Source organism: Giraffa tippelskirchi, chromosome 1, assembly GCF_054371585.1.
Source record: "Giraffa tippelskirchi isolate mGirTip1 chromosome 1, T2T-mGirTip1v1.2.pri, whole genome shotgun sequence".
Taxonomy (NCBI): Eukaryota; Metazoa; Chordata; class Mammalia; order Artiodactyla; family Giraffidae; genus Giraffa; species Giraffa tippelskirchi.
The window spans coordinates 205776999-205801869 of NC_137275.1; the positions used below are offsets into that span (position 1 = coordinate 205776999).

Genomic DNA, 24871 nt, shown 5'->3' on the forward strand with positions numbered 1-24871 from the left:
CCCCACAGACTGCAGCATGCCAGGCTTCCCTGTCCTTCACCATCTCCCAGAGCTTGCTCAAACTCTCATGTCCATTGAGTTGGTGATGCCATCCAACCGTCTCATCCTCTGTCATCCCCTTCTCCTCCTGCCTTCAATCTTTCCCCCAGCATCAGTGTCTTTTCTAGTGTGTCAGCTCTTCTCATCAGGTGGCCAAAATATTGGAGCGTCAGCTTCAGCATCAGTCCCTCCAGTGAATATTCAGGTTTGATTTCCTTTAGGACTGACTGGTTTGATCTCCTTGAAGTCCAAGGCAATCTCAAGAGTCTTCTCCAACACCACAGTTCAGAAGCATCAATTCTTCAGCGCTCAGCCTTTTTTATGGTCCAACTCTCATCCATACATGACTACTGGAAGAAACCATAGCTTTGACTATATGGGCCTTTGTTGGCAGAGGTGTTTAGCGTATCCCATCTAATTCCTACAGCAGTCTTTCCACCCACTGGGCCTCCAGTTGATTAATCTCTCACCTTTTCAGTGCATATCCTCATTGCCTCCTTACTCAGCTTAATTCCGTGCTCAATCCTTGTAGTCCCTCCCTTGCTTCATCATACACACACTTGACAAAACTATAATCCTGGTTCGTTCCAGCTTCCCGCCTGCTGCATACCTACACCCACCAGGCTTTAACTGGTCTTATGCACCTTTATACTCAGTGGGCCCTGCATGCTGCCGGCAGTCACTCTATAACTGCGGTCCTTCATCCTCCTCTCCTAGATAAAATGACTGCTTTTACCATCCACCCTCTCGCCAGACTGTCAACACCTCCTCTCATCCTCACTCTCAGTGAATGATCTTGTTTCCAAGTCCAATGAGAAAACTGAAGGAGTATGAAGAGAACGCTCACAGGCTTTTTACTATCACTGCCAGCAATGCTCCCCATTTTTCTTCTTACCATATATTGTTTTATTCATTTATTTTTATAGATTTATAAGTTACTTTTTGTTTCTTTTATCTTGAAAGGTATTTCTCATCGTCACTTCTATCAGCTCCAGTCCCATTTCTGTCCTTTCCTTTGTAGAAGAACTGGAAATAGTTGTCTGTAGTCTGTCTCCGTTTCTCACTTCCTATCTCATGAGTTCACCCCAATGAGCTTTTGCTCCCCAGCACTTCAGTGAGACTGTTCTTGTTGCTAAATTCATCCGTCAATTTCTCAGTCTCAAATGACTTTTGCATGATCAGTGGCATCCAGCCTCCTGCGTGATAGACATTCTTCACTTGGTTAAGGGATTACGCTCTCTTGGTTTTCTCCTTCCTCACTGGCTGCTTTTCTTTCAGCCTTCTCGCCTGGGTCCTCTTTTGCTTCCTTGTCTCTCAGCGTTGGTGTGCTGCCAGGGTCCAGCCCTGGTCCTTTTCCTTAGTGACTCCATCCAGCATCAGGGCTTTACATGATGTATGCTGATGACCCCCAGGCCACTCTCAACTTGGGACTCTCCCTCACTGCCCTTTTTCACATGAGCATCTGACACCATAAGCTCAATAGAACCTAAGCTAATCTCTGGATCTGCTCTCCCTCTCCTAAACCTGTTCTGCCTCTGACTTCTCCAACTCAGTTGATGCTGACTCCATCTTTTCTTTGGTTTAGACAAAACACCTCTAATATGACTTTGACCTGTCTCTCTGTCATACTCCACATATAGTCATTTGAGGTGTCCTGTTAGCTGCATTTCAGAATATATCCAGCATTTGATTACTTCTCATTGTCACTGCTACTCCGAGTCCAGGCACCATTTTTCCCCTCTGGCATTATGCATTAACCTTCCTGATTGTATCCTAAATAGTCCATATTCAACACAGCAGCCAGAGTGAGACTTTAAAATAAAAGTCAGCTCTTGTCTTTCCTTTGCTAATGCCCTTGCAGGGCTCCTCCATCTCCTGAATGAGGAGCCCTTCGCAGGCAGGCCCTTCATCTCTCTGTCTTGGTCCTCTCCTTCCCTTTGGCTGGCCCATTCCAGCCACACTTGCTTGGACACACCACGTACTCATGCACACACCTGAGGGCCTTTGCACTGATTCTTCTTTTGCCTGTTATGCTCTCCTCGCACTTGTCCACACAGCAGACCCCCTGACCCCCTTCACATCTTTACTCACATGTCTCTTCCTGAAGCTTGCCTTGACCATCTTCCTTAAAGTTGCAGGGCTCCCTTCCTGGCCCATACCTGGCACTCATAATACCCCTTAATTCTTTCTCTTTGTTCTCTCTTAATTCTACCTTCTATCATAACCATTTAATTTAATTTAATTTTTTTGTTTATTGACCCTCCCTCCCCTACTAGAGGATAAACAAGCCAGGGATCTTTGTTCCCTGATGTATCCCAAATGCCCACCTCAGTACTTGGCACATGTCAGGTGCTCAGTAAGTAGGTTAAATGTATGAGTGAATGAGTCAGCCCATGAGGCAGCAGTGGGCATGATGAGATTACCATGGAGGGTGTGGACATGAAAGAACAGGCAAGAGAGAACAAGATGCCTGGATCTACCTTTAATCAGCAACAGAGGAAGTAGTGCTAACCTGGAATTTAATACTCCAGGTAGTTGGAGAGTATAACCCAAAAGTCAAGTGCAGGAATGATGTCCAGGGGAAACTGCATGACGGAAACATGGTTTATACATTCTTTTTGATACTCTGACCTTTAATTTTTGAATTAAGCTTGACTGTCTACTGCATATCTAGGACATTGTTATAGCTCCCTGTGGAACTATTGTTATTTCACTGAGCTTCAACTTTGGGCTGTTAGCCTGCCATGAAATATATTATTTTAAAAAATCCTATGAGACTTCATTATATTGTTGAATTTATTATAGCTGTATTGTTGAGGATGATGCTCTCTGGATGAGAAGTACCCTTTCTGGGGGTGGGGGACCAGGCTGTGTCGCTTGTGGAGATGTTAGTTTCCCAACCAGGGGTTGAACTCATGCCAGCGAAAGCCCCGAGTCTTAACTACTGGACCACAAAGAATTCCTGGAAGGTACCCTCTTTATATGAGGACTAGATGGTCAACACCAAAATCAGATAGATTATATTCTTTGGAGCCAAAGATGGAGAAGCTCTATACAGTCAGCAAAAACAAGACCGGAAGCGGACTGTGGCTCAGATCATGAACTCCTTATTGCCAAATTCAGACTTAAATTGAAGAAAGTGGGGAAAACCACTAGACCGTTCAGGTATGACCTAAGTCAAATCCCTTATGATTATACAGTGGAAGTGAGAAATAGATTTAAAGGACCAGATCTGAGAGACAGAGTGCCTGATGAACTATGGAAGGAGGTTCATGACATTGTACAGGAGACACAGGGATCAAGACCATCCCCAAGAAAAAGAAATGCAAAAAAGCAAAATGGCTGTCTGAGGAGGCCTTACAAATAGCTGAGAAAAAAAGAGAAGCGAAAAACAAAGGAGAAAAGGAAAGATATTCCCATTTGAATGCAGAGTTTGAAAGAATAGCAAGGAGAGATAAGAAAGCCTTCCTCAGTGATCAATGCAAAGAATTAGAGGAAAACAATAGAATAGGAAAGACTAGAGATGTCTTCAAGAAAATTAGAGATACCAAGGGAACATTTCATGCAAAGATGGGCTCAATAAAGGACAGAAATGGTAGGGACCTAACAGAAGCAGAAGATATTAAGAAGAGGTGGCAAGAAGACACAGAACTATACAGAAAAGATCTTCATGACCCAGATAATCATGATGGTGTGATCACTCACCTAGAGCCAGACATCCTGGAATGTGAAGTCAAGTGGGCCTTAGGAAGCATCACTACGAACAAAGCTAATGGAGGTGATGGAATTCCGTTTGAGCTATTTCAAATCCTAAAAGATGATGCTGTGAAAGTGCTATACTCAATATGTCAGCAAATTTGGAAAACTCAGCAGTGGCCACAGGACTGGAAGAGGTCAGTTTTCATTCCAATCCCAAAGAAAGGCAATGCCAAAGAATGCTCAAACTACCGCACAATTGCACTCATCTCACATGCAAGCAAAGTAACGCTCAAAATTCTCCAAGCCAGGCTTCAGCAACACGTAAACCATGAACTTCCAGAAGTTCAAGCTCATTTTAGGAAAGGCAGAGGAACCAGAGATCAAATTGCCAACATCCGATGGATCGTTGAAAAAGCAAGAGAGTTCCAGAAAAACATCTGCTTTATTGACTATGCCAAAGCCTTTGACTGTGTGGATCACAATAAACTGTGGAAAATTCTGAAAGAGATGGGAATACCTGAGAAACCTGTATGCAGGTCAGGAAGCAACAGTTAGAACAGGACATGGAACAACAGACTGGTTCCAAATAGGAACAGGAGTACATCAAGGCTGTATATTGTCACCCTGCTTATTTAACTTATATGCAGAGTACATCATGAGAAATGCTGGGCTGGAAGAAACACAAGCTGGAATCAAGATTGACAGGAGAAATATCAATAACCTCAGATATGCAGATGACACCACCCTTATGGAAGAAAATGAAGAACTAAAGAGCCTCTTGATGAAAGTGAAAGAGGAGAGTGAAAAAGTTGGCTTAAAACTCAACATTCAGGAAACTAAGATCATGGCATCTGATCCCATCACTTCATGGCAAATAGATGGGGAAACAGTGGCAGACTTTATTTTTGGGGGCTCCAAAATCACTGCAGGTAGTGATTGCAGCCATGAAGTTAAAAGACGCTTACTCCTTGGAAGAGAAGTTATGATCAACCTAGACAGCATATTAAAAAGCAGAGGCATTACTTTGTCAGTAAAGGTCCATCTAGTCAAGGCTATAGTTTTTCCAGTAGTCATGTATGGATGTGAAAGTTGGATGGTGAAGAAAGCTGAGCACCGAAGAATTGATGCCTTTGAACTGTGGTGCTGGAGAAGACTCTTGAGGGTCCCTTGGACTGCAAGGAGATCCAGCCAGTCCATCCTAAAGAAGATCAGTCCTGGGTGTTCATTGGAAGGACTGATGTTGAAGCTGAAACTCCAATATTTTGGCCACCTGATGCTAAGAGCTGACTCATTTGAAAAGACCCTGATGCTGGGAAAGATTGAGGGCGGGAGGAGAATGGGATGACAGAAGATGAGATGGTTGGATGGCATCATCAACTCAATGGACATGAGTTTGGGTAAACTCCAGGAGTTGGTGATGGACAGGGAGGCCTGGCGTGCTGCGGTTCCTGGGGTTGCAAAGAGTCGGACACTACTGAGCGAGTGATCTGAACTGAACTGAGATAAAATTCCCTTAAATTTAATAAAAATAGCAACTGATTTGTTTTTTAAAAATGAAGTATAGTTGATTTACAATATTAGTTTCAAGTATACAGCATAGTGATCAGTGTTTTTATAGATTATACTCCAGTAAAAGTTGTTACAAAATAATGGCTATAATTCTCTGTGCTGTTCAGTATACTTGTTGCTTGTCTATTTTATATATAGTAGTTTGCCTCTCCTAATCCTATACCCCTATCTTGCTCTTCTTCCCTTCTGCCTCCCCACTGGTAACCACTCTTTGTTTCCTGTATCTGTGAGTTTGTGTCTTTTTTACAGTATACATTCTTTGCTTTAATTTTTAGATTTCACAAGAAAGTGGCATCATCCAGTGTTTGTCTGACATTTCGCTAAGCGTCATATTCTCTAGGTCCATCCATGTTGCTGCAAATGGCAGAATTTCATTATTTTTTATTGCTGAGGAATATTCCATCATGTATATGTGTGTTTATCCATTTGTCTGTTAGTGGACACTTGGGTTTCTTCAGTAACTCCGCTATTGTAAATAATGCTGCCCTGAACATTGGGACGCGTGTATCTTTTCGAGTTCGTGTTTTTGTTTTTTCTGGATATATGCCCAGGAGTGGAATTTCTGGGTCATTAGGTAGATTTGTTCTTAGTTTTTTGAGGACTCTTACTGGTTTCCATAGTGACTGCACCAGTTCACATTCCAACAATAGTATACAAGGGTTCCCTTTTGTCCACATTCTTGCCAACATTTGTGATTTGTGGACTTTTTTATGATAACCATTCTGACAGCTGTGAGGTGATACCTTAGTAAAATGTTGAGCATCTTTTCATTAGCCATCTCTGTATGTCTTCTTTGGAAAAAAGTGTCTATTCTGGTCTTCTGCCTATTTTTTGATTGGGTGGTTTTTATGATATTGAGTTGTATGAGCTGTTTATATATTTTGGATATTTACTGCTTATCAGTAATAGCATTTGCAAATATTTTCTTCCATTCAGTAGGTTGTCTTTTTGTTTTGTCTATGGGTTCCTTTGCTGTGCAAAAGATTTTAAGTTTAAAACCTTTTAAACTTTTTAGATCCCATTTGTTTAGTTCTGCTTTTATTTTTTGCCTTGGGAGACAGATCAAAGAAAAATATTGCTGTTATTTATGTCAAAGCATGTTCTACCTGTGTTCTCTTCTAGGTGTTTGATGATTTTCAAGTCTTATATTTAGTTTTGATCCATTTTAAGTTTATTTTTGTGTATGGCATGAAGAAATACTCTAATCTCATTCTGTTACATGTATTTGTCCAGTTATTGTTATCCTTTTGAGCAACTGGCTGGATTTCGTTTTGTGGAGATGGTATTTTATATCAGTGATTTTATCTCTTTTTCTTTTCCCCTCACCTCTCATCTCTTCTTTCCTTTATCCAATGGTTTTTAGTGTATTCATGGAGTTGTGCAGTCAGTACAGTCAGTTTTACATTTCATCACCCTGAGGAAACTATACGCTTTACTCCCAAATCTCCCCATCCTCCTGAGCCTTAGACAGCCACTAATACTCTTTGTCTGTGTCAGTTCAGTTCAGTCTCTCAGTCGTGTCCGACTCTTTGCGACCCCATGAACTGCAGCACGCCAGGCCTCCCTGTCCATCACCAACTCTCTAAGTCCACCCAAACCCATGTCCATCGAGTCGGCGATGCCATCCAACCATCTCATCCTCTGTCGTCCCCTTCTCCTTCCACCCCCAATCCTACCCAGCATTAGAGTCTTTTCCAATGAGTCAACCCTTCGCATGAGGTGGCCAAAGTCTTTGTCTGTGTAGATTTATCTATTCTGGACATTTCATTTCAGTAAATTATATTCATACAGTATGTGGTCTTCCATGTCTGTCTTCTTTGACTTAGCATACTGTTACATGATTTATTCATGTTGTGGCGTGTATCAATATTTTGTTCCTTTTTGTGGCTGAACAATATTTCATTAGATGGGTAATACCACATTTTTTAATACACTTACCAGTTGAAAAATAATTAGATTGTTTCCACTTTTGGCTATTATGGATCATGCTCCCTTGAATACTTGTTTGCAAGTTTTTGTGTGGACATGTGTTTTCATTTCCACTGGGTAAATGCCTAGGAGTTGCTGGGCCAAATTGCTAACTCTGTATTTAACTGTTTGAGGAACTGCCAGAATGTTTTTAAAAGTGGCTGCGTCATTTTTATGTTCCCTACAGAATCCTTGCCAACACTTGTCATTTTCTGACTTTTTGATTCCTAGTGGGTATGCTAGACACTTCATCTTATTGTGGTTTTGATTTGCATTTCCATGACGACTAATGATATTAGTGCTTATTTGTCATTTATCTGTCTTTTCTGGAGAAATGTCTGTTCACTTCTTTTGTCTATTTTGTACTTTTTCCCTCTTTTTGTTAATGAGTTGTAATAGTTTTTTAATATATTTTAGATACAAATCTCTTATCAGATATATACTTTGCAGAAATTTTCTCCTGTGGGTTATCTTTTCACTTTCTTTCTTGATAGTGTCCTTATGTACAAAAGATTTAATTTTGATTTAGCCCAGTTTAACTTTGTTATTGTTTGTGCTTTTGATGGTGTATGAAGAAATCATACCTTATCTAAGCTCATGAATATTTACTTTTCTCCCTGCCCCCGCCAAGAGATTTACAGTTTTAGTTCTTGCATTTAGATCTGTGATCCATTTGAGTTAATTTTTGTGTATGCTGTGAGGAAGAGGTCCAACTCTCTTCTGTATGTGGATGTCCCTCTGTCCCAGCACCATTTGTTGAAAAGACTGTTGTTCTTCTCCCATCAAATGATCTTAGCTCCCTTTCCAAATATCAGTTGACCATAGATGTAAAGGTGTATTTCTGGGCTCTCAGTTATGTTTGTGATCTATGTATCTATCAAACTGCTATTTTTGTCTGCTAGGAAGCTTAGAACCAGTATGAAACCTCTGGCAGATGTCGGGACCCCCACTGGTAGGATTTGTGGACTCACATCCCTCTGGCTTCCTCTGTTTCTGTGCTTTCAGGTTTCTTTCTTGCTATGCATATGTGTGTGTTAGTTGCTCAGTCATATCCGGCTGTTTGCAGTCCTATGGACTGTAGCCCACTCGGTTCTTCTGTCCATGGGATTCTCCAGACAAGAATCCTGGAGTGGGTTGCCATTCCTTCTCCAGGGGATCTTCCCGACCCAGGGATCCAACCCAGGTCTCCTGCATAGCAGGCGGATTCTTTTTTATTTTTTTACTGTTTGAGCCACCAGGGAAGCCCCTTGCTATGTGTGTTTTTATTAAAAATTATTTTTCTATAATGAAATGTGAGAAATTAATAAATACTTTATCCTTAGACTTCTAATGTTTTATTAATCAGTTGTAACCAAAGGCTGGCGAATTTACGCATTTCACTTCTGTCTTTCTGTCAACTAAAAAATGTTAGTTTTCTATTAAGTATCTTAAATGTTTCTCCCTGTCAAATTATCATCAGCTGATGTTGTTGCCTTTTTATTTACTCTTAATTGAAATTCCTCTTAATTGAAATTCAGATAATTTCTAAGACTCATACCTACTTGACTGCTTAGCTCTGTTTGTGTCATTAATAACTTATTTTCATCTCTCTCCTTGTGCCTTAAGTGATTATATTATGTACACTGAGAAGTGTCTTGAATATAATTTGGTGTTATGTTCAGGAAACTGTAAATGTCTATAAAACTATTATTCAGTAATCCCATTTCAGGTATCTAGCCTAAGGGATAACACTAAATATAGAACGCACAGTCATCATAATATTCACCACATCTAACTCATAATTCTGAAAAATGGAAAATAACTGATATGTCTAAGAGCAAGGAATAGGTAAGATTGCTGTATTTTAGTCACTGATTGGGATATTGTGAATCTATTTTTAAATGGCAGTAACAAAGACTACTTAGCAGCTTTTAAATTAAAGTGATATAATGATAAGTGGAAGAAACACTTTGTAAAATAGTCGTATCCAAAAGAGTATAAGGAAATACAATAATGGCAGTGTTTTTTCAGGTGGTGGGAGAGTGTCTGATTTGCTGTTTCTGTTTATCATTCTTTTGTATGTTTTCATTTTTTTTAAAACCTGTAAATACTGAAATTTATAAATCTCATAGGAGTCCTTTTTTTCTTTTTTTCCCCCTTTTCAGATGTGAATCTGGTTACACTGGACAGCACTGTGAAAAGACAGACTTTAGTATTCTCTATGTAGTGCCAAGTAGGCAAAAGCTCACTCATGTTCTTATTGCAGCAATTATTGGAGCTGTACAGATTGCCATTATAGTAGCAATTGTCATGTGCATAACCAGGTAGGTAATGGCCTACAAAATACCAACTTTCACTTAGAGGTGGGTGGGTATTAAAGAATCCTGAAGCACTCAAAATAATGGGGACTTGACATCTACCAGTCTGTTAGGAAGGAATCCTAGAATTAGTTCTCTAAGGTTTCCATGTAGGTCTGACCTCTCCTCATCGTGCTGCTTTAGAAATTGGTCAAGAACACGTTCCCAGGGTTACAGGCAGATCTTGGCTCAGGCAGAGGAAGCCTGAGGATACTCAGTGGCATAAAGGAATTTTGAGATCTTAGAATTGTATGTCCGCTTTGAGCATTGCCTTCAGGGACAGTGGTGGTAGCAGGATGGTCTGCACGTGCACTGAAGAGCCAGGCAGGAGCTTTCTAAGTCCGGCAGAACTGATTGGGTCTTGTGCCCTAAGAATATACTTTATCCATAGTAAATACAAGAAGGGAAGAAGTCAGAGGTTAAAGAAAACTGATTTTTTAATATGTTGTCTTAGCATTACTTCATTTTCTGGGATACAGTCATAAGTAGTAAACTTTAAAATACTCTACCATAACTAAAACCATTGGGAGTTTATCATAACTGAACCCCAAAGTAAAGGACATACTTGGAGTGCAGTTGGCCTAAAAAGAGGTGTTTTCCAGGCTGAGTGGAAATATGTAAGTCAGAACTGAACTGGACCTTGGAGAACTGAAAGAAAATTAAGTTTTCATCATGTTCATCTTTATGCTTCTGAGTCTCAGGTCTTTTCTTCTTACTTAGCTCTTCCTCCCTTCTTTCAGTTTGGTTCAGACTCCCATAAACATCATCTCTATACATTTCTGCATTATTCTGGGCTGAGGGTTGGACTATATCAAGTGCAGATATTGGCAGGCCATAATGGATTTATGGCTCGTCTATCTGAAGTCTGGGGAGAAGCCAGACCTTCCATGGTCTCAGCCATCTGGAGCTAAAATGATGAATCTAGAAATGATGAAAAACTCTTCTCTGAATAACATATTTTTCATAAAATATAAGTGCTAAAGCCAGTGGACTTTATTCTATAGAACAGATGATCTGCCCTTAGGCAAGACTACTGAGTATGAAATTGGTCAGTAGATTAAAATAAGGACATAATGTTATAAAAAAATAATGACAGCAGAAAGAGAATATAGAGAAAATAAACCCACCATGTAACAGCAGGGCTGCCTGTGGCTGTTTAACATGGGCTCAGAGGTGAAGCAGTTTGCCTGTGGTCCTCCAGCTAGTAATTGAAAGGGTCTGGATTTAGATTCGGTGCTGCCTGATTGCTAAACCATTCCTCTTGCCTCTGAACCACCAAGAGGAGGGGGGTCCATGTTAAGTCCTTTTGGGAAATACATTTGCTAAGTATGATCCTTCTGTGGGAGTGCGATTCAGACTTGATTTTGTAGCAGTTCAGGGTTTTGCAACAGGGGTGGGACTTGGTGTGAATCATTTTCCCAGAGCATTAGTTCTGTGTGTTGTCTGAAAAATTTATTGGAGAGAAAATGTGAGGTTTTGGAAGACCATTTAGGATGTTATTAGAGTAAAGCAGGAGTGGAATAAAAGATGATTTGGAAGGTGAATGAAAGAAATAAGATAATAAGGTAAAGGCAAGGGAAGATTTTGAGGCCCAGTGATTTTTAGTTCCTTTAAGATCTGAAAGATCGAAGGATGTTAGAGTCAGCAAGAAGTTACTTTGTGTTCAACCCCTTCATTCTAGAGAAGTGAGGAAACTGGTGCCCTGGGTTGGGAAAACTTCATCCAAGAGCAGAGAGATAGTTAAGCCCCTTTGTAAATCCTGTCCAGCCTTTTGTCCAGCTCTTTGCCTCAATTCTCACTATGCCATAATCCTCAGCTACTAAATTAAAATTACCTTGCAGGTAGTTTTCAAATTAGTGGTGGTTGTGGTTTAGTCGCTAAGTCGTGTCTGTTTCTTGTGACCCCATGGACTGTAGCCCGCCAGGCTCCTCTGTCCATGGGATTCTCCAGGCAAGAATACTGGAGTGCGGCATTTCCTTCTCCAGGGAATCTTCCCGACCTAGGGGTTAAACCTGGTCTCCTGCCTTGAAGGCAGATTCTTTACCAACTAAGCTACCAGGGAATTCAAGTTAGTAACCCCTAGTTTATATCCCATCGCTCCAGTACTCTTGCCTGGAAAACCCGATGGACGGAGGAGCCTTGTAGGCTGCAATCCATGGGGTCATGAAGAGTCGGACACGACTGAGCAACTTCACTTTCACTTTTCCCTTTCATGCATTGGAGAAGGAAATGGCAACCCACTCCAGTGTTCTTGCCTGGAGAATCCCAGGGATGGGGGAGCCTGGTGGGCTGCCGTCTATGGCGTTGCACAGAGTTGGACACGACTGAAGCGACTTAGCAGCAGCAGCAACAGCAGTTTATATCCCAAGTCCATCTGCTGCCTTCACAGACACATAGGCATTGCCTTATATTTATTTTTAACTGTTACAGTGTCTTCACTACCCTCTGTCTCTATGTCTGAAGGGTCATCTCATTGAATTTATTATAGATCTCTTCCTGAGGCCTTTTTATTATGGCATTTTCACCCCTAGAATGTCTTGCTCCCTTGGATTGAAGATATTATAATTATGCACGTGGACTGACCTGCACTGCATTTTTAAGGAGTGCCTCTCCCACACAGTCCATTGCGACAGCTGTTCACTTATCCTGTGGTGACTGTCACATGTGAGGAATCTTCCTTTAAAGGGATGTTCCCACTGACACATTTATCAAGACTGCAGGAGTGAAATTTTCTTCTCTTATGCTTGGCATCTTCTTTCATGTTGAATATCACCATGGCCAAACCCCCCTTATTGTGTAGATGAAAAAAAACCATGGTCTCAGGAACTTGTCCAGTGTCACGGTGAGTCTGTGACAGTTGAAGAAGATCCCCGTCCCTCTCAATCAGTGTTTCCATGTGTGAAATGGAGTTGATTCCAGCCCTGTCTACCTCCAAGTGTTTTTATGAGGATAAGTAAGGTAAAATTTGTGAAAAAGAGTATGTACACTGAAAGTGTTACCATCAAGGCTTTTATGTCAAGACAAAGTAGTGCTCTTGGAAAATGAGTAAAAACCTGGAACTTTAGGGTAGAAGTTCTCATTGTCTCAAGACTTTCTTACCATTAGATTATAAAGTTCTTGCTGGAAGAGATTTTAGAGGTTAGTCCATCTCTTAATACTTTGCCTGTAGACAAAGGGGGTTGCACAGCTAGTATCTAGCAGAGCCTATACTCAGAATTACTGGAGCTCATCCGGCTTCCTTTATTCCGTGTTGTGTAGTATATAGCACTTTGTACACAGTGAGAGCTGATTGCGTTTACATTCTAGTGGGCAGGCATATGGCATGATAGGCTCTAAACCACTGCAGAGAAACATGCAGAGACTGTGAGAGTAGAGTGAGAAGTATCTCTTACCCTGCAGTTCTGTCCTGGGTTTTGTGGTTTGTTCCAGCAGGGTGTCCAGTGACTTCTTCTGAGTTACCATCTAAAATAACTAGGCATTTCCTGTATTTTCTGATTTGAGGTTAATAAGCCCATTTCTTCCTGATTTCTCCTTCATCTAAGGTGTCCTTGTCATTTTGAGGGTGTTGTCATGCTCAGAGAAAGTACATAAGCAAGGATCCTTTCTACTATCACAAGTTTACATGTTTACCAGTCACTGTGGTTTGGGAATTGCCAGGCCAGAGAAGGGTGGCCATTCCTCTTGGGGACACACACACAGTGGGAGACCCTGGGAGGGAGTTTCATTTGTGCTTATACCTGCATCGCATGTCTAACCCTCTCACCTCCCAGCTCTGTAGGAAAGACGGCTGTCTGACATGATGGTCTGTCATCAAATAGTGTCTGTTTCCCATTCATGTGATCATATGCAATATGGCTTTATGTGTGGAATGTGTATGAACCTGGAAACATTCGAAATATCCTAAACAAAATGACATTTTCCTTTTCTCTTAACAGAAAATGCCCTAAAAATAATAGAGGACGACGACAGAAGCAAAACCTAGGTCATTTTACTTCAGATACGTCATCCAGAATGGTTTGAACTGGTGACTTTTATATGTACACTGACCATGTGATGTACATTTATTATGTCTTTTTTTAAAGAATGGAAATATTTATTTCAGAGGCCTTATTTTTGGACATTTTTAGTGTAGTAATGTTGGCTCGTATTTAGAATATTCAGCTACAACAGTTTTGAACTGTTGAGCAGTCTTTGTTTTATGTTTTTAAATACAGAAATTGATTTCACAAATTTGTACCACATGGTAATTCTAAGACTTGTTCTTTACCCATGGAATGTAATATTTTTGCAAAGATGGACCACTTCACAAATGGTTACAAAGTCATACCCACTTCTTCCACAATGACCACAGCAAATGACCAAGCATGAACTAAAGGTAAAGATGTTTACAGATTACTTTTCTTACAAAAAAAATCTAGAAGACACTGTGTTTAGACATTTCAATGTTTTTGAGATTTATTAACTGATTTTTTAGACGCTGCCTATCGCATGAACTATAAAGTTGTGTGTGTTAGATGTAAAATATTTATAAGATGTATGGACTGGAATTTGATCATTTCTCTTTGAAAAAATAATTCTGAATTAATTTTTAAAAGTATATGGTAGCAATGATGAAACGGATCACTGAAAAGTAGACCTAGATGTTGTGAAAATAGTCTGTTTAACAAACAGATTGGAATAAAGCCCACTCTATCATTTAAACTACTTTAATACACATTTGTTTTTAAAGAGAGTATTTGTTTTAACATAAATAAACCAATGGTATCAGTGTTTGTGAATAAAATGCAAAAATGATTGTTAACAATTGGTGCTCTTTGTGTGAGCTTAAAAATCATCTCAGACCTCTACCCAAATTTGTTCTGTAGTAATAGCTATACTAATAGATTGTTGATGTTTAAAGATCTGAAGTGTGAATAGAATGTGTTCAGTTGTTTAACATGTAGTTTAGGTATTCAGAAGGATGCATGTAGAATTTAAGAATATGTTCAAAATAATAATTTTAATATTTGATTTGGAAAAGCATGTTATAATACAATGTTTTCACTATATGGCCTCTGTTTTGGTGTGTTTATTTACTGCATTCTTTGATATTGATATATCAGTACATTTAATATGTGAAATTAATAGAAAAAACAGATTTCTGTTCAGAACTCCCGTTTCCTTTTTATAAATAATGCTTGAAATTGTCTAAAGGCAAAAGGCTGCACCCATCACTTCAAGTTTGCTTATTTAGTTATTTGGCTTCTAGGCTTAATGTTAGTAACATGGTGGCTTTAGGGAACTTTTCTTTTTAAAAAGCTTCCCTCTTCTACCCACACAGTCTTATTTGAGCCCCTTAGTCAGTCAGTAAGCATGTTTGGAACAGCACCCAGTGCTTTGCGAGGGTTCATATTGCAGAACAGTCGTGTATGGGTATTTGTAGTTACAAATACTTGACCAGCCTCCAGGGGTGGGGCTTCCAACCCTTTAAGCAACCCTGTTGCGCGTTATCAAGCTAACTTTTTGCTCTCGGTGCCAGAATTGATTGTGGTAAGACATCTTTCACTGAGAAATAATTAAAATGGAGCATAATGGGTCGGCTTCAAATGCTGATAAAATCCACCAGAATCGCCTGTCGAATGTGACGGAAGATGAAGACCAAGACGCCGCTCTCACCATTGTGACTGTGCTGGACAAAGTCGCTGCCATCGTGGACAGCGTGCAGGCCAGCCAGAAGAGGATAGAGGAGAGACACAGGGTGATGGAGAATGCCATCAAGTCCGTCCAGATTGACCTGCTCAAGTTTTCACAGTCACACAGCAACACGGGCTATGTCATTAACAAGTTGTTTGAGAAAACCCGAAAGGTCAGTGCTCACATCAAAGACGTGAAGGCCCGGGTGGAGAAGCAGCAAACTCACGTTAAAAAAGTTGAAGCTAAGCAAGAAGAAATAATGAAGAAGAACAAATTCCGTGTGGTCATATTCCAGGTAAGCTGTGTGTTTAACTCGACGACTGCAATCTTTTGCATCCTTTAACGGCCAGCATGTCCTATCCGAGTTTCCAGTGTCATATGGTGACTGTTGTATAGATGTGTGTGGTGGAGTTCTGTATCAGCAGGGATCTCAGGATAAAGCCATTTCTCTGTTAACTGGTGTACTATCATGTCAGTGTTTTGAGCTTCTCAACCATTCTGTGTAATATGAACTGTGGATCATAGCTGAGTCTATTTCTTGCCTTTGAAACTTAATATTGGTAATCCACTTTTGGGATATTAGCCATATTAGCATGGTGCCCTCTCATAGCCTTTGAGAAGGTTAGAACTGGAAGATAGCTAAGAAGCCTTCAGTTTAAAACACCTCTTTGTTGTATGAAAAAAAAAGAAACTGGAGACCTGTAGCCCCACAATGCGGTTCTTTCCCTTGCTATGGAGAGCCTGGAAAGCCCTAAACAGTAAAATGTAAACTTTGCAGAGATTAATTTGTCTATTGAATTTTTTGCATGTAACAATGTGTAAGTCACAATTATAAGAAAAACAGTATTTCTTAATGAACAATTAGACGGTTCTTTTTTTTCTTATAGTTATACAAGCGTAGGAGTCACATAAGTAATTCCTTGTATTTGATTATAATATCTCTTAGCTGATTTTATATGGTAGTTTCTAGGTGGCATTGTGTATTGAGCTAGTAAGTTCCTATCTTACTCTGCATTTGACCCTCATGTTTTTTGAAATAGGAATGCGTCCATGGCAAATGCCTAAAACCTGTTATATGTTTTAAAACTCTTATAAATCAAAAGGGAAAAGCTTGAACTCACATGGTAGAAAAATTGGAAAGTCATTATCAGTCAGTTCACAGAAGACCAAATAAATGAGCAAAATTCCACTTTCACCTATTTAAATATTTACAGTTACTGAAACATATTCTGAGTTTAAGAATAAGAAATAAGAAGCACTTTCATTTTCTGCTAGTAGAATATTAATTGATACATTTCTGGAGGGTGGTTTTGGTAGTATGTGTTAAGAACCTTAAAAATTCACAAACCTTTTGGTCTCAAAATTTCACGTGAAAGAATTTGTTGTATGCGTAAAATCAGGAATGTATGCGGGAATGTTCACTGGTGCATATATGTAGTGTTATCATGCTATATTTTTTAAATGGATGGATGCCCATATGCATAGGGGAAAAGCCTAGAAGAATAAAAACAAATTGTAATAGGAACACAGTTGGATTATGTAGGCGGGTATTTGTAAGATACCAAGGATGTGGGCCATTAATGCCCCAAGGCATTCTTTACACTTTAGTCAGTTCTCTGTAGCCCACTGTTGACTGATAAGGTTACACTGGCATGGTAAGTGGTATTTTGGATTTGTTGTGAAGAGCCTGTTGGTTATTTAGGAGAAAGAATGAGAAGAGAAGGTTGCTGATTTCAGAGGTAGGCAGGTTGGATTATACCATCTGAAGGGCTTTGCCATTTCCTCCTCCCCCACCCCCCAAGTCCCTGGAAGCCCTTCTCCAGACTTTTTTCGGGAAAACACACACACACACACGCACGCACGCACCTGTCATCTTACTGTCAGAAGCCTTTAGCAGTGTATGTAATGGGTCTAGATTTAGTACGAGAATATAGTCTTCATTCTTGAATTCACTTTTCCTAGGGCATTGACAGTCATGGGTATATCTCACGCTCCACTTGCATGGGGCATGCCAGGAAGCATTCTTGATATCCTAGCATTTCTCCTGAGAACCTTTGTGTGAAGAGCAGACCAGGTAACAATCAAGGTTTACAGTGGCTTAATAAAACAGGAGTTTTTGCAAAGTCCTAATCGTCTCTTGTGTGTCTGTTGACATACACTTCTTTTTTTTTTAAAAAGTTGTTTCTATATTCACCTGTTTATTCCCTGAAACTTGCTATTTTTTTCTTTTCTTTGAGCCACAGCAGTTACTAGAATGACTAAAAGATGGTATGAAAAAGCAGCTGAGAGGCATAATGCTACGAAGAGTCTGTGAAATTAAGTCGTGCAGAGTAAGCAGCCCTTTGTCAATAAGCAGTGGCTGTCTCATGTAATTGGGAGTGCTTGTGAAGAAAAGATACAGGCAACTACCAGTGGATTTGGGGATTCTTAGATGTTGGAACACAGCATACAGCATTCATATGGTTTTTCTTAGCAGTTAAAATTCTTACAATTTTTTTTTGGCTGCTCCGCTTGTGGGATCTCAGTTCCCTCACCAGGCTCTGAATCTGTGCTGTGGCAGTGAAAGAGCCAAAGCTTAACCACAGACCACCAGAGAATTCCCAAAAGTCTTTCCCAATGTATTCTCATGATTAATATATGTATATATATGTATAATATATATGTATATATATACACATACACACACACGCAGCTTTATTGAGACTATGCCTTCTATTAAAATTAACTTGAAGCTGAGTAATTTAGCTGTAACATGCTTACCTTTCCATTTGCGTTTTTTCTCAAAAAGATTTCCCTGGATATATCTTTCGGTGGCAGACTTGATGGGTACTTTATCTCCCACAGTTGTGTACAGTGGGGCTTTTACCTAGTCCTGGACATCGGCTTTGAAAAAAACTATCTGTTCTGTATCATGCAATTATGATTTCTCTTTGAACATGCTTTCACTTTGGTGACCTTCTCACCATGAAATCCAGGAAAGAGGATTATATACCTTCTAACAATTTTGCTTACTAACCACATGCCTTTGCTTCCCAAATGAGATATTAGGCCTTTCCCTAAAGATAAGTTCCAGACTTGTAAATATTCCGAATTATCCTAGCTATATTACTTTGATAATCATGGCCACTATACTGATTCATAGTACTTGTTTTGTTACAAAAATCATGTTCTTACCTAGGATTTTACATGAAAAGATGCATAATAATTATACTTGGAAATACATTATAATCCAATCCTAATTGTTTTCAATTATTATTATAGTGTGTTCACCACTAACTCATGATATCTCTGAAGCATAGGCGTTACAGCAAATAGATTCACTTAACAGGTTCTTTCTCTGACTTCACCTCTGTTTTGTTTTGTTGTAAAGCCTGATTTTGTAGAGTTTGTTGTGCAGTTGAAGGAGGGTTTGTGATTCCTGAATTGAGCCAGATCTGATTTCTTTACAGCAGGATTGTGAAGGTTTTTCTCACCGAACAGTAATGATTCTTCAGCTCCATTTCTAATACCTCCTCAGTCTACACCCACACACTCAGGGCTGCTGAAGCTGCTCCCTGTAGCAGGTGATCAGGAAAGCAGAGGAATAAAGTTTCTGCTTCTAACTGATTCATCAGAGAGCTATCAGATACCCACTTTGACTTTTTTTTTAAGCTCCTAGACTGTCCAGGCCTATAGCCAAATAATTTAATTTTAAGTAAGTATCCAAAGAAATAAAGTTCCAGGGATACCTTCTTGACTGTCAGGCTGGTAGGTTTTGGAATGTGTATGAATATGTTTCTTACATAGTAAATTTTTGTGGTTGAACAAATTTAATCTGGATCTCAAAGTAAGGGCACAGTTTTTTTGTTTTAGATTTGTTTGTTCATTTTTTTGTCTGTGGTAGGTCTTCGTTGCTGCACAGGGCTTTCTCTAGTTGTGGTGCGCGGGGCTAATCTGTAGTTGTAGTGTGCAGGCTTCTTATTGTGGTGGCTTCTCTTGTTGCGGAGCACAGGCTCTCGTGTGTGTGGGATTCAGTAGTTGCCACACATGGGCTCAGTATTTGCAACTCGTGGGCTCTAGAGCATGGGCTGAGTAGTTGTCATGCGTGGACTTAGTTGTGGACCAGGCGTTGAACCAATGTCCCCTGCATTACCAGGCAGATTCTTAACCACTGGACCACCAGGGAAGCCTAGGAGCATAGTTTCTTTTAAAAAAACCAATGGGTTCAGTTAGAAATTTCGTGATCTTTAAAGTTTTTTCTGGTTTAGTTTTAAAAGTAACCTGTAAATAGTGAATTGAGGTCCTTTAGCAACTGTGTTTTTGGGCTCATTCTCAAGGTTACTGGTTTCTGCCAGTTCCCAAATCCAATTCTCATCTTTACCCTTTGACACATTGACATAGTTGTTCCCTCCCTCTCTTCTTCTCTTTTGCACATTTGTAGTCTCCCTTTCTTCTTAAAACTTCTTTCCCCTGGGCTTCTGGGGGTGTCCCTCTCTCTTGGGTTTCCTCCTGCCTCACCGGCTGATATTTTTCCATTTTGATTCTTTCTCATCTCTTCCTTCTTATCTTTAGGTCCAAAATCCATTTGTCTGTCTATAACACCAAAGTTCAAAAATTTCTAAAAATAAATTTTTTGTAACTTATTTGGCAGCAAGACCTAACCTGACCTGAACTCATTTGAAGGCAAAACCCAACCTCAAGTAGCATGAGGCTATTTGTACTCTTTGATGCCACCCTGGAGTGAATATTTGTATTCTTTTTCTTCCCGGGATCTCACTGGGAATGTTTTATATTGTTTTCCCAAATCTGAAATACTCTGATTTTTAAAAGATACCTTGGTTCCAAGGAGTTTTGAGTAATGGAGTGTAGACCCACTCACTCAATCTCTTGGTGATCTCTTTCAACTGGTCATGATTTTTAGTTTCATCTTTATGTTAATGACTCCTAGAGATATAATTCTCTAGTCCAGATCTCTCCTGAATTCCAGACTTATATATTCAACTGCCTACTCGTCATCTCTGCGTGGGTGTACTGGGGGCATCTCAAAGTCGGCATGTTCAGCGTCTTAGTCAGTATCCTTCCCCTCCAGTCTCTGCCTCCCGCTGTCTTCCCAGTCTTAGTGAAGTGCAAATCTGTCCTTCATTTGCTCAGGCCCTGGACTTGAGAATCATCACCCTTGACGTCTCCACATCTCAGTCTAGCAGTGGATCCCATTGACTCCTACCTTCACAGTGGATCTGGAATCAGACCGCTTCTCACCACCACCTCTGCCAACACCCTGACCATCTCTCACCTGATTGAGCTCAGTGGTCTCTACCTGCTCTCCCTGTTTCTCATTACCCTCGACTGCCTCGTTTCAACAGGGTGACCCTTTCACAGCATGAGTCAAATCATGTCACTGTTTTCCCCAAAACATTTTAGAAGGCTTCCTATCACACTTGAAATAAGAGCCACAATCAGTGTTGGCTACAGAGCCTTACGTGCGCTGGCCCTCTCTCTCCCTCTCTTACCTTCTCTTCTTCTGTTGACCCTTGATCATTCTGCTCCAGTCACGATGCCTTCTTTGCTTTCTCCTTTCCTCCTTGGGATATGCATTACCTTCAGGTCTAGGCTTGGATATCACCTTCTTAGGGAGACCTTTCCAAGCATCCTCCCCAGTCACTGTGTATCCACATTCCCCACTTTATTTTTCAGCTTAACATTTATTACCATCCAACATACTATATAGATACCTATTTATTTCTCTTTCCGAGAATATAGGTTCTTTTACTGTTTTACTCACAGGAGGTTCTCAGTGCCTAGAATATTGACTGGTATATTGTGGGTCCTTAGTAACAATTTGTTGAATGAAGACATATGTTTCTTTGTTCCAACAGTCGATTGTTGATCATACCTACTATGTGCAAGGCACTCTGATCGATGCTGGAAATAAATCATAAATAAGATACACCTCAGAACCTATTATTTAGTGAAGGCCCCAGGGAGACAAACATAAATGAGTAGAGCTCTAGTTCAATTCAGACTGTGATAAATATTGTAAGTAGAAGATGGTTGGATGGCATCACCGACTTAATGCACATGAATCTGAGCAAACTCTGAGAGATAGTGAAGTACAGGGAAGCCTGGCATGCTGTAGTCCATGGGGTCACAAAGAGTCGGACACAACTTACTGAGTGAACAAGTACTTTTGTGGCATTTGGGTGTAAATTGGAGACAGAATTGGTCTCTTGGGGAAGTTGGGCATGTTTGACTCAAAGAAAGATTGTGTTCGCAAAGTTGAAAAGAGCATTTAAAGGTATTTAATTAAGGTAGCAAAAACCACGTATACGATGGTATGGAGGGATGAGAACAGCATGTGTTGGAGGGGCTCAGAGTGTTTGTGTGGCTGGACTGGAGGACTGGGAAAGCAGGCATAGTTCAAACCAAAGAGCCGTCTAATTACGCAAAAGAATTTGAACTCTTTGTCTTTTGAATATTGATGGGCTCCCATATGTTTTAAAGTAGAGGAAGGATGTGATCAGATGTATGTTTTAGGAATGTTTCACAGGAAATACTTAGGTGATACGGTGGTGAAGGTATTTTATGAGTTCAGGCCTGAGCTTAACAGAGTCTGAATTAAGACATTGGTAAAGGCAAGGAGGAAGGAGGAGGAAACAGAGGCATTATTAGCTGTTAAGCAGTGTTACCGACAGCACTTGGTGACCGGTTGGACATTGGATGAGAGCAGGGAATATTTCAGACGGTGATTCTGAGGTTTCTCTCTGGGTGACACTTGCAGGTATTAGTGCTTAGAGGTCCAAAAAAGGGTGATGGCTGGGCCTTGATTTTTGGATAAGTTAAGTTAGAGGTGCCTGGGTTACATCTAGGTGAATAAGTCTGCCTGCCAGTTAGAAATGAGTCTTCAGCTTAGGGGAAGGGGAGAGGTGAAGGGAAGATTTGTGAGTCTGTTTGCCATTGGATTTGAAGGTAGAGCAGTGGATAACGTTGCTCAGGGTGAGCTTGGGAGATGAAGAAAAAGAAAACTTGAGAAACACCAGCGTTTAAGGAGCAGGTGGAGGATAAACAACCCATGGAGGAGATTGAAAAGTTGTGGCTGGAAGGTCCAAGAACCCACGGCTAACAAGCTTGCTTTGTCTCTCCTTCAGGAGGAGGTTCAGTGTCCGACGTCCCTGTCCGTCGTGAAAGACAGAAGCTTGATTGAGAGTCCAGAGGAGGAGGACGAAGTCTTTGATACCCCAGTTGATCTGTCTTCTGACGAAGAATATTTCGTTGAAGAGAGCAGGTCTGCCAGGCTTAGAAAGTCAGGCAAGGAGCGCATTGATAACATCAAAAAGGCCTTTTCCAAAGAAAACATGCAGAAGACACGGCAGAATTTTGACAAGAAAGTAAACAGAATTAGGACTAGAATAGTGACCCCAGAGAGGAGAGAGCGGCTGAGGCAGTCGGGGGAGAGACTGAAGCAGTCAGGGGAGAGGTTTAAGAAATCTATTTCCAGTGCAGCTCCCTCAAGGGAAGCTTTTAAGATGCGTAGCCTTCGGAAAACCAAAGACCGAGCAGTGGCTGAGGGTCCAGAAGAGGTCAGGGAGATGGGGGTGGACATCATTGCCAGGGGTGAGGCTCTAGGCCCCATCAGTGAACTCTACCCCGAGGCGCTCAGTGAAACAGACCCTGAGGAGGCCAGTGCCGTGCATCCTCCCCAAGAAGGCGGGGAGCTCTCAACCCCCGAGCCTCTCAAAGTCACTTTTAAACCCCAGGTGAAAGTAGAGGATGATGAATCTCTTTTGCTAGATTTAAAGCAGTAATTATAAAGAGGAATTAAGTATAATTGTAAGTCTCCTTAATCATACAATCTTAGTTTAATTAGTATAGTCATTTACATGTATATGCCATGTAGGAAAACATAAATGATCTTCTTGTTTTCATTTCTTAGGTTTAAAATCTTCAAGATAATATGTTATTAATATACATTTCCTTGTAACTTCCTGGGGAATTCTTTTTTTTTCCCTCCTCCCCCAGCTTATTGATTCTATCAGCTTTCTCTCTTAGGTCACTCTCATGGCAGCTGTGGATTTTTAAGTTCCTTTCTCTTCCCCATCAAAAAACACCAGTTTCCTAGTGAGGGCCAATTAGGTGTTTGCTAGTCTACAACAAATGAAGGGCAAATTTGTGGCCATGATTTATTTGCAAGTCAACTCTTGATTTTGGTCTAGATTAATACAAGGGGAATAACTTGTGTGGATTTTATCTGTCTGTTCAAATCAATAGATTTGTTAGTAAATTAGCAGTCACACCCCTTTTTGATGCCTTTGCATAAAAACATTGAAGTGCTGGACTCGAGCACTCAGTTCTGGCATCAGAGCCTTGCTTATAGCGAGCCACTCGGCAAGTCATCTACTAATCGTCTGGCCAGTGAAATGAAGAGAGTTCACCTGTCCTGCCCACCCCAGAGGACTGCTGTGAAGATTAATGAAATGTTACACATTGTGGGGGAAGCAAGAACCATTTCCAGAGAAAAGAAACCCCACTGGTTCCTCAAAAACAGAATTGAAATAATTACATCTGAAAAAGGCCTGAGCTCCAAGCAGTGAGGACCTAGGTGGGACAGACACTAAAGTTGGTTTTCCTTTTCACAGAATCAGGAATGAAAAATAAAGATTTGGGTGACATCTCTTTCGTCAGAGACTAAACCCAGATCTTGAGTTTGAGTTGGGTCTTAAAACATGTCCTGGAAAATTCTTCTCTGATTATCTGCTGCACAGATCTCTGGTGGACTAGCGCAGCATGTTTGAGCATCATGAACTCTGCAACTGTGGCTGTACCTTCAAGAGGCCTCTCTAAAGCCAGTCCTTGTGCAGTGTTTGGAAATGACCTCAAATATTTCTCATTTCCGGAGTGAACCCCTCAAGGCCCACCTGTCTAAAACAGTGTTCAGGGAGTTCATCACAGCTGCTTTGGGAGGAAGCCAGATTGTACCTGTCAGTTAGCTGTAAATCTAACTGATGAGCTAACTAGCTGATCCAGAAGTAGATATTAACACTAAAGAGAAAAATGGTCATACTAGTTCTTCAATTATGTATGTTTAAATCTTTTGATTTGAGAAAGGGAAGAAGTGGAATTATGGAATTTGAAGAATTTGAAGAGTTTTGGACAACAGTTAGCTTTCAGATCAGTTTTAGATGCTCTGGTAGTAACTAAAAATTGTACACGTACACACACAAATCAGCTTTAAAATATTTAACTGAGTTACCCAGCTATTTGGGTTTGGGAGTTTGATTCAGTATCATTTCCTCTTCACTGTGCATGAATACATAAAATTGTGAATTGTCCATCTCATTATCTTTTTATAAAATGTATACAGCTTTGAATAATACTTCAAAAAGAATAATTTTTAAAATGTTATGGTTTAGCAAAAGCTTGGATGCCTAATCAAATATTTCCTTAAAGCCATAATAAATTTGAATTAAAAAAGATATTATTACAAAGTTTGATGTCATTGTCCTATTTGTAAATATTTTTGCTGATATTGAAAGCAAACAGTATGGCATGAATTTGATATAGTAACCCTGCTTATAATAGATACGTTTCTAGGTTAAGCAGAATGTAAAGAA

The 24871-nt window shown here is 40.3% G+C and overlaps 2 protein-coding genes across 8 annotated transcripts in view; both read left to right on the top strand.

Annotated features, from left to right (window-relative positions):
* The window catches only part of TMEFF1 (transmembrane protein with EGF like and two follistatin like domains 1), a 93647-nt gene extending 78990 nt beyond the window's left edge, over positions 1 to 14657 (top strand). For 5 of the 6 annotated variants that reach the window (XR_014077644.1, XR_014077651.1, XR_014077659.1 and 2 more), the window contains 2 exons: positions 9420 to 9578; positions 13547 to 14657. Coding sequence is in view for 1 of the 6 variants with exons in the window: in XM_081572885.1 (XP_081429011.1) it covers positions 9420 to 9578; positions 13547 to 13631 (244 nt within the window). In the remaining 5 variants the exon portion in view is untranslated. The remainder of the gene's footprint in view (positions 1 to 9419; positions 9579 to 13546) is intronic. The other variant, XR_014077647.1, reaches the window with a different exon arrangement.
* Positions 13547 to 24745, top strand: CAVIN4 (caveolae associated protein 4). Of its 2 annotated transcripts, XM_081572975.1 has the most exons (3): positions 13547 to 13986; positions 15217 to 15579; positions 22409 to 24745. In XM_081572975.1, the coding sequence occupies exons 1-3, from the start codon at positions 13966 to 13968 to the stop codon at positions 23063 to 23065; spliced, it is 1041 nt and encodes a 346-aa protein (XP_081429101.1). In that variant the 5' UTR covers positions 13547 to 13965; the 3' UTR covers positions 23066 to 24745. The 2 variants fall into 2 exon arrangements, with proteins under 2 accessions (XP_081429101.1, XP_081429092.1); XM_081572966.1 differs by lacking the exon at positions 13547 to 13986 and having other exon boundaries at positions 15128 to 15579.
* Positions 24746 to 24871: the final 126 nt, after the last annotated feature.

Bases quoted from the DNA above. Each gene is read 5' to 3' on its own strand.
- CAVIN4 (XM_081572966.1), top strand. From the start codon at position 15,172: ATGGAGCATAATGGGTCGGCTTCAAATGCTGATAAAATCCACCAGAAT. The intron at 15,580-22,408 runs GTAAGCTGTGTG...TCTCTCCTTCAG, and splicing joins TCCGTGTGGTCATATTCCAG to GAGGAGGTTCAGTGTCCGAC.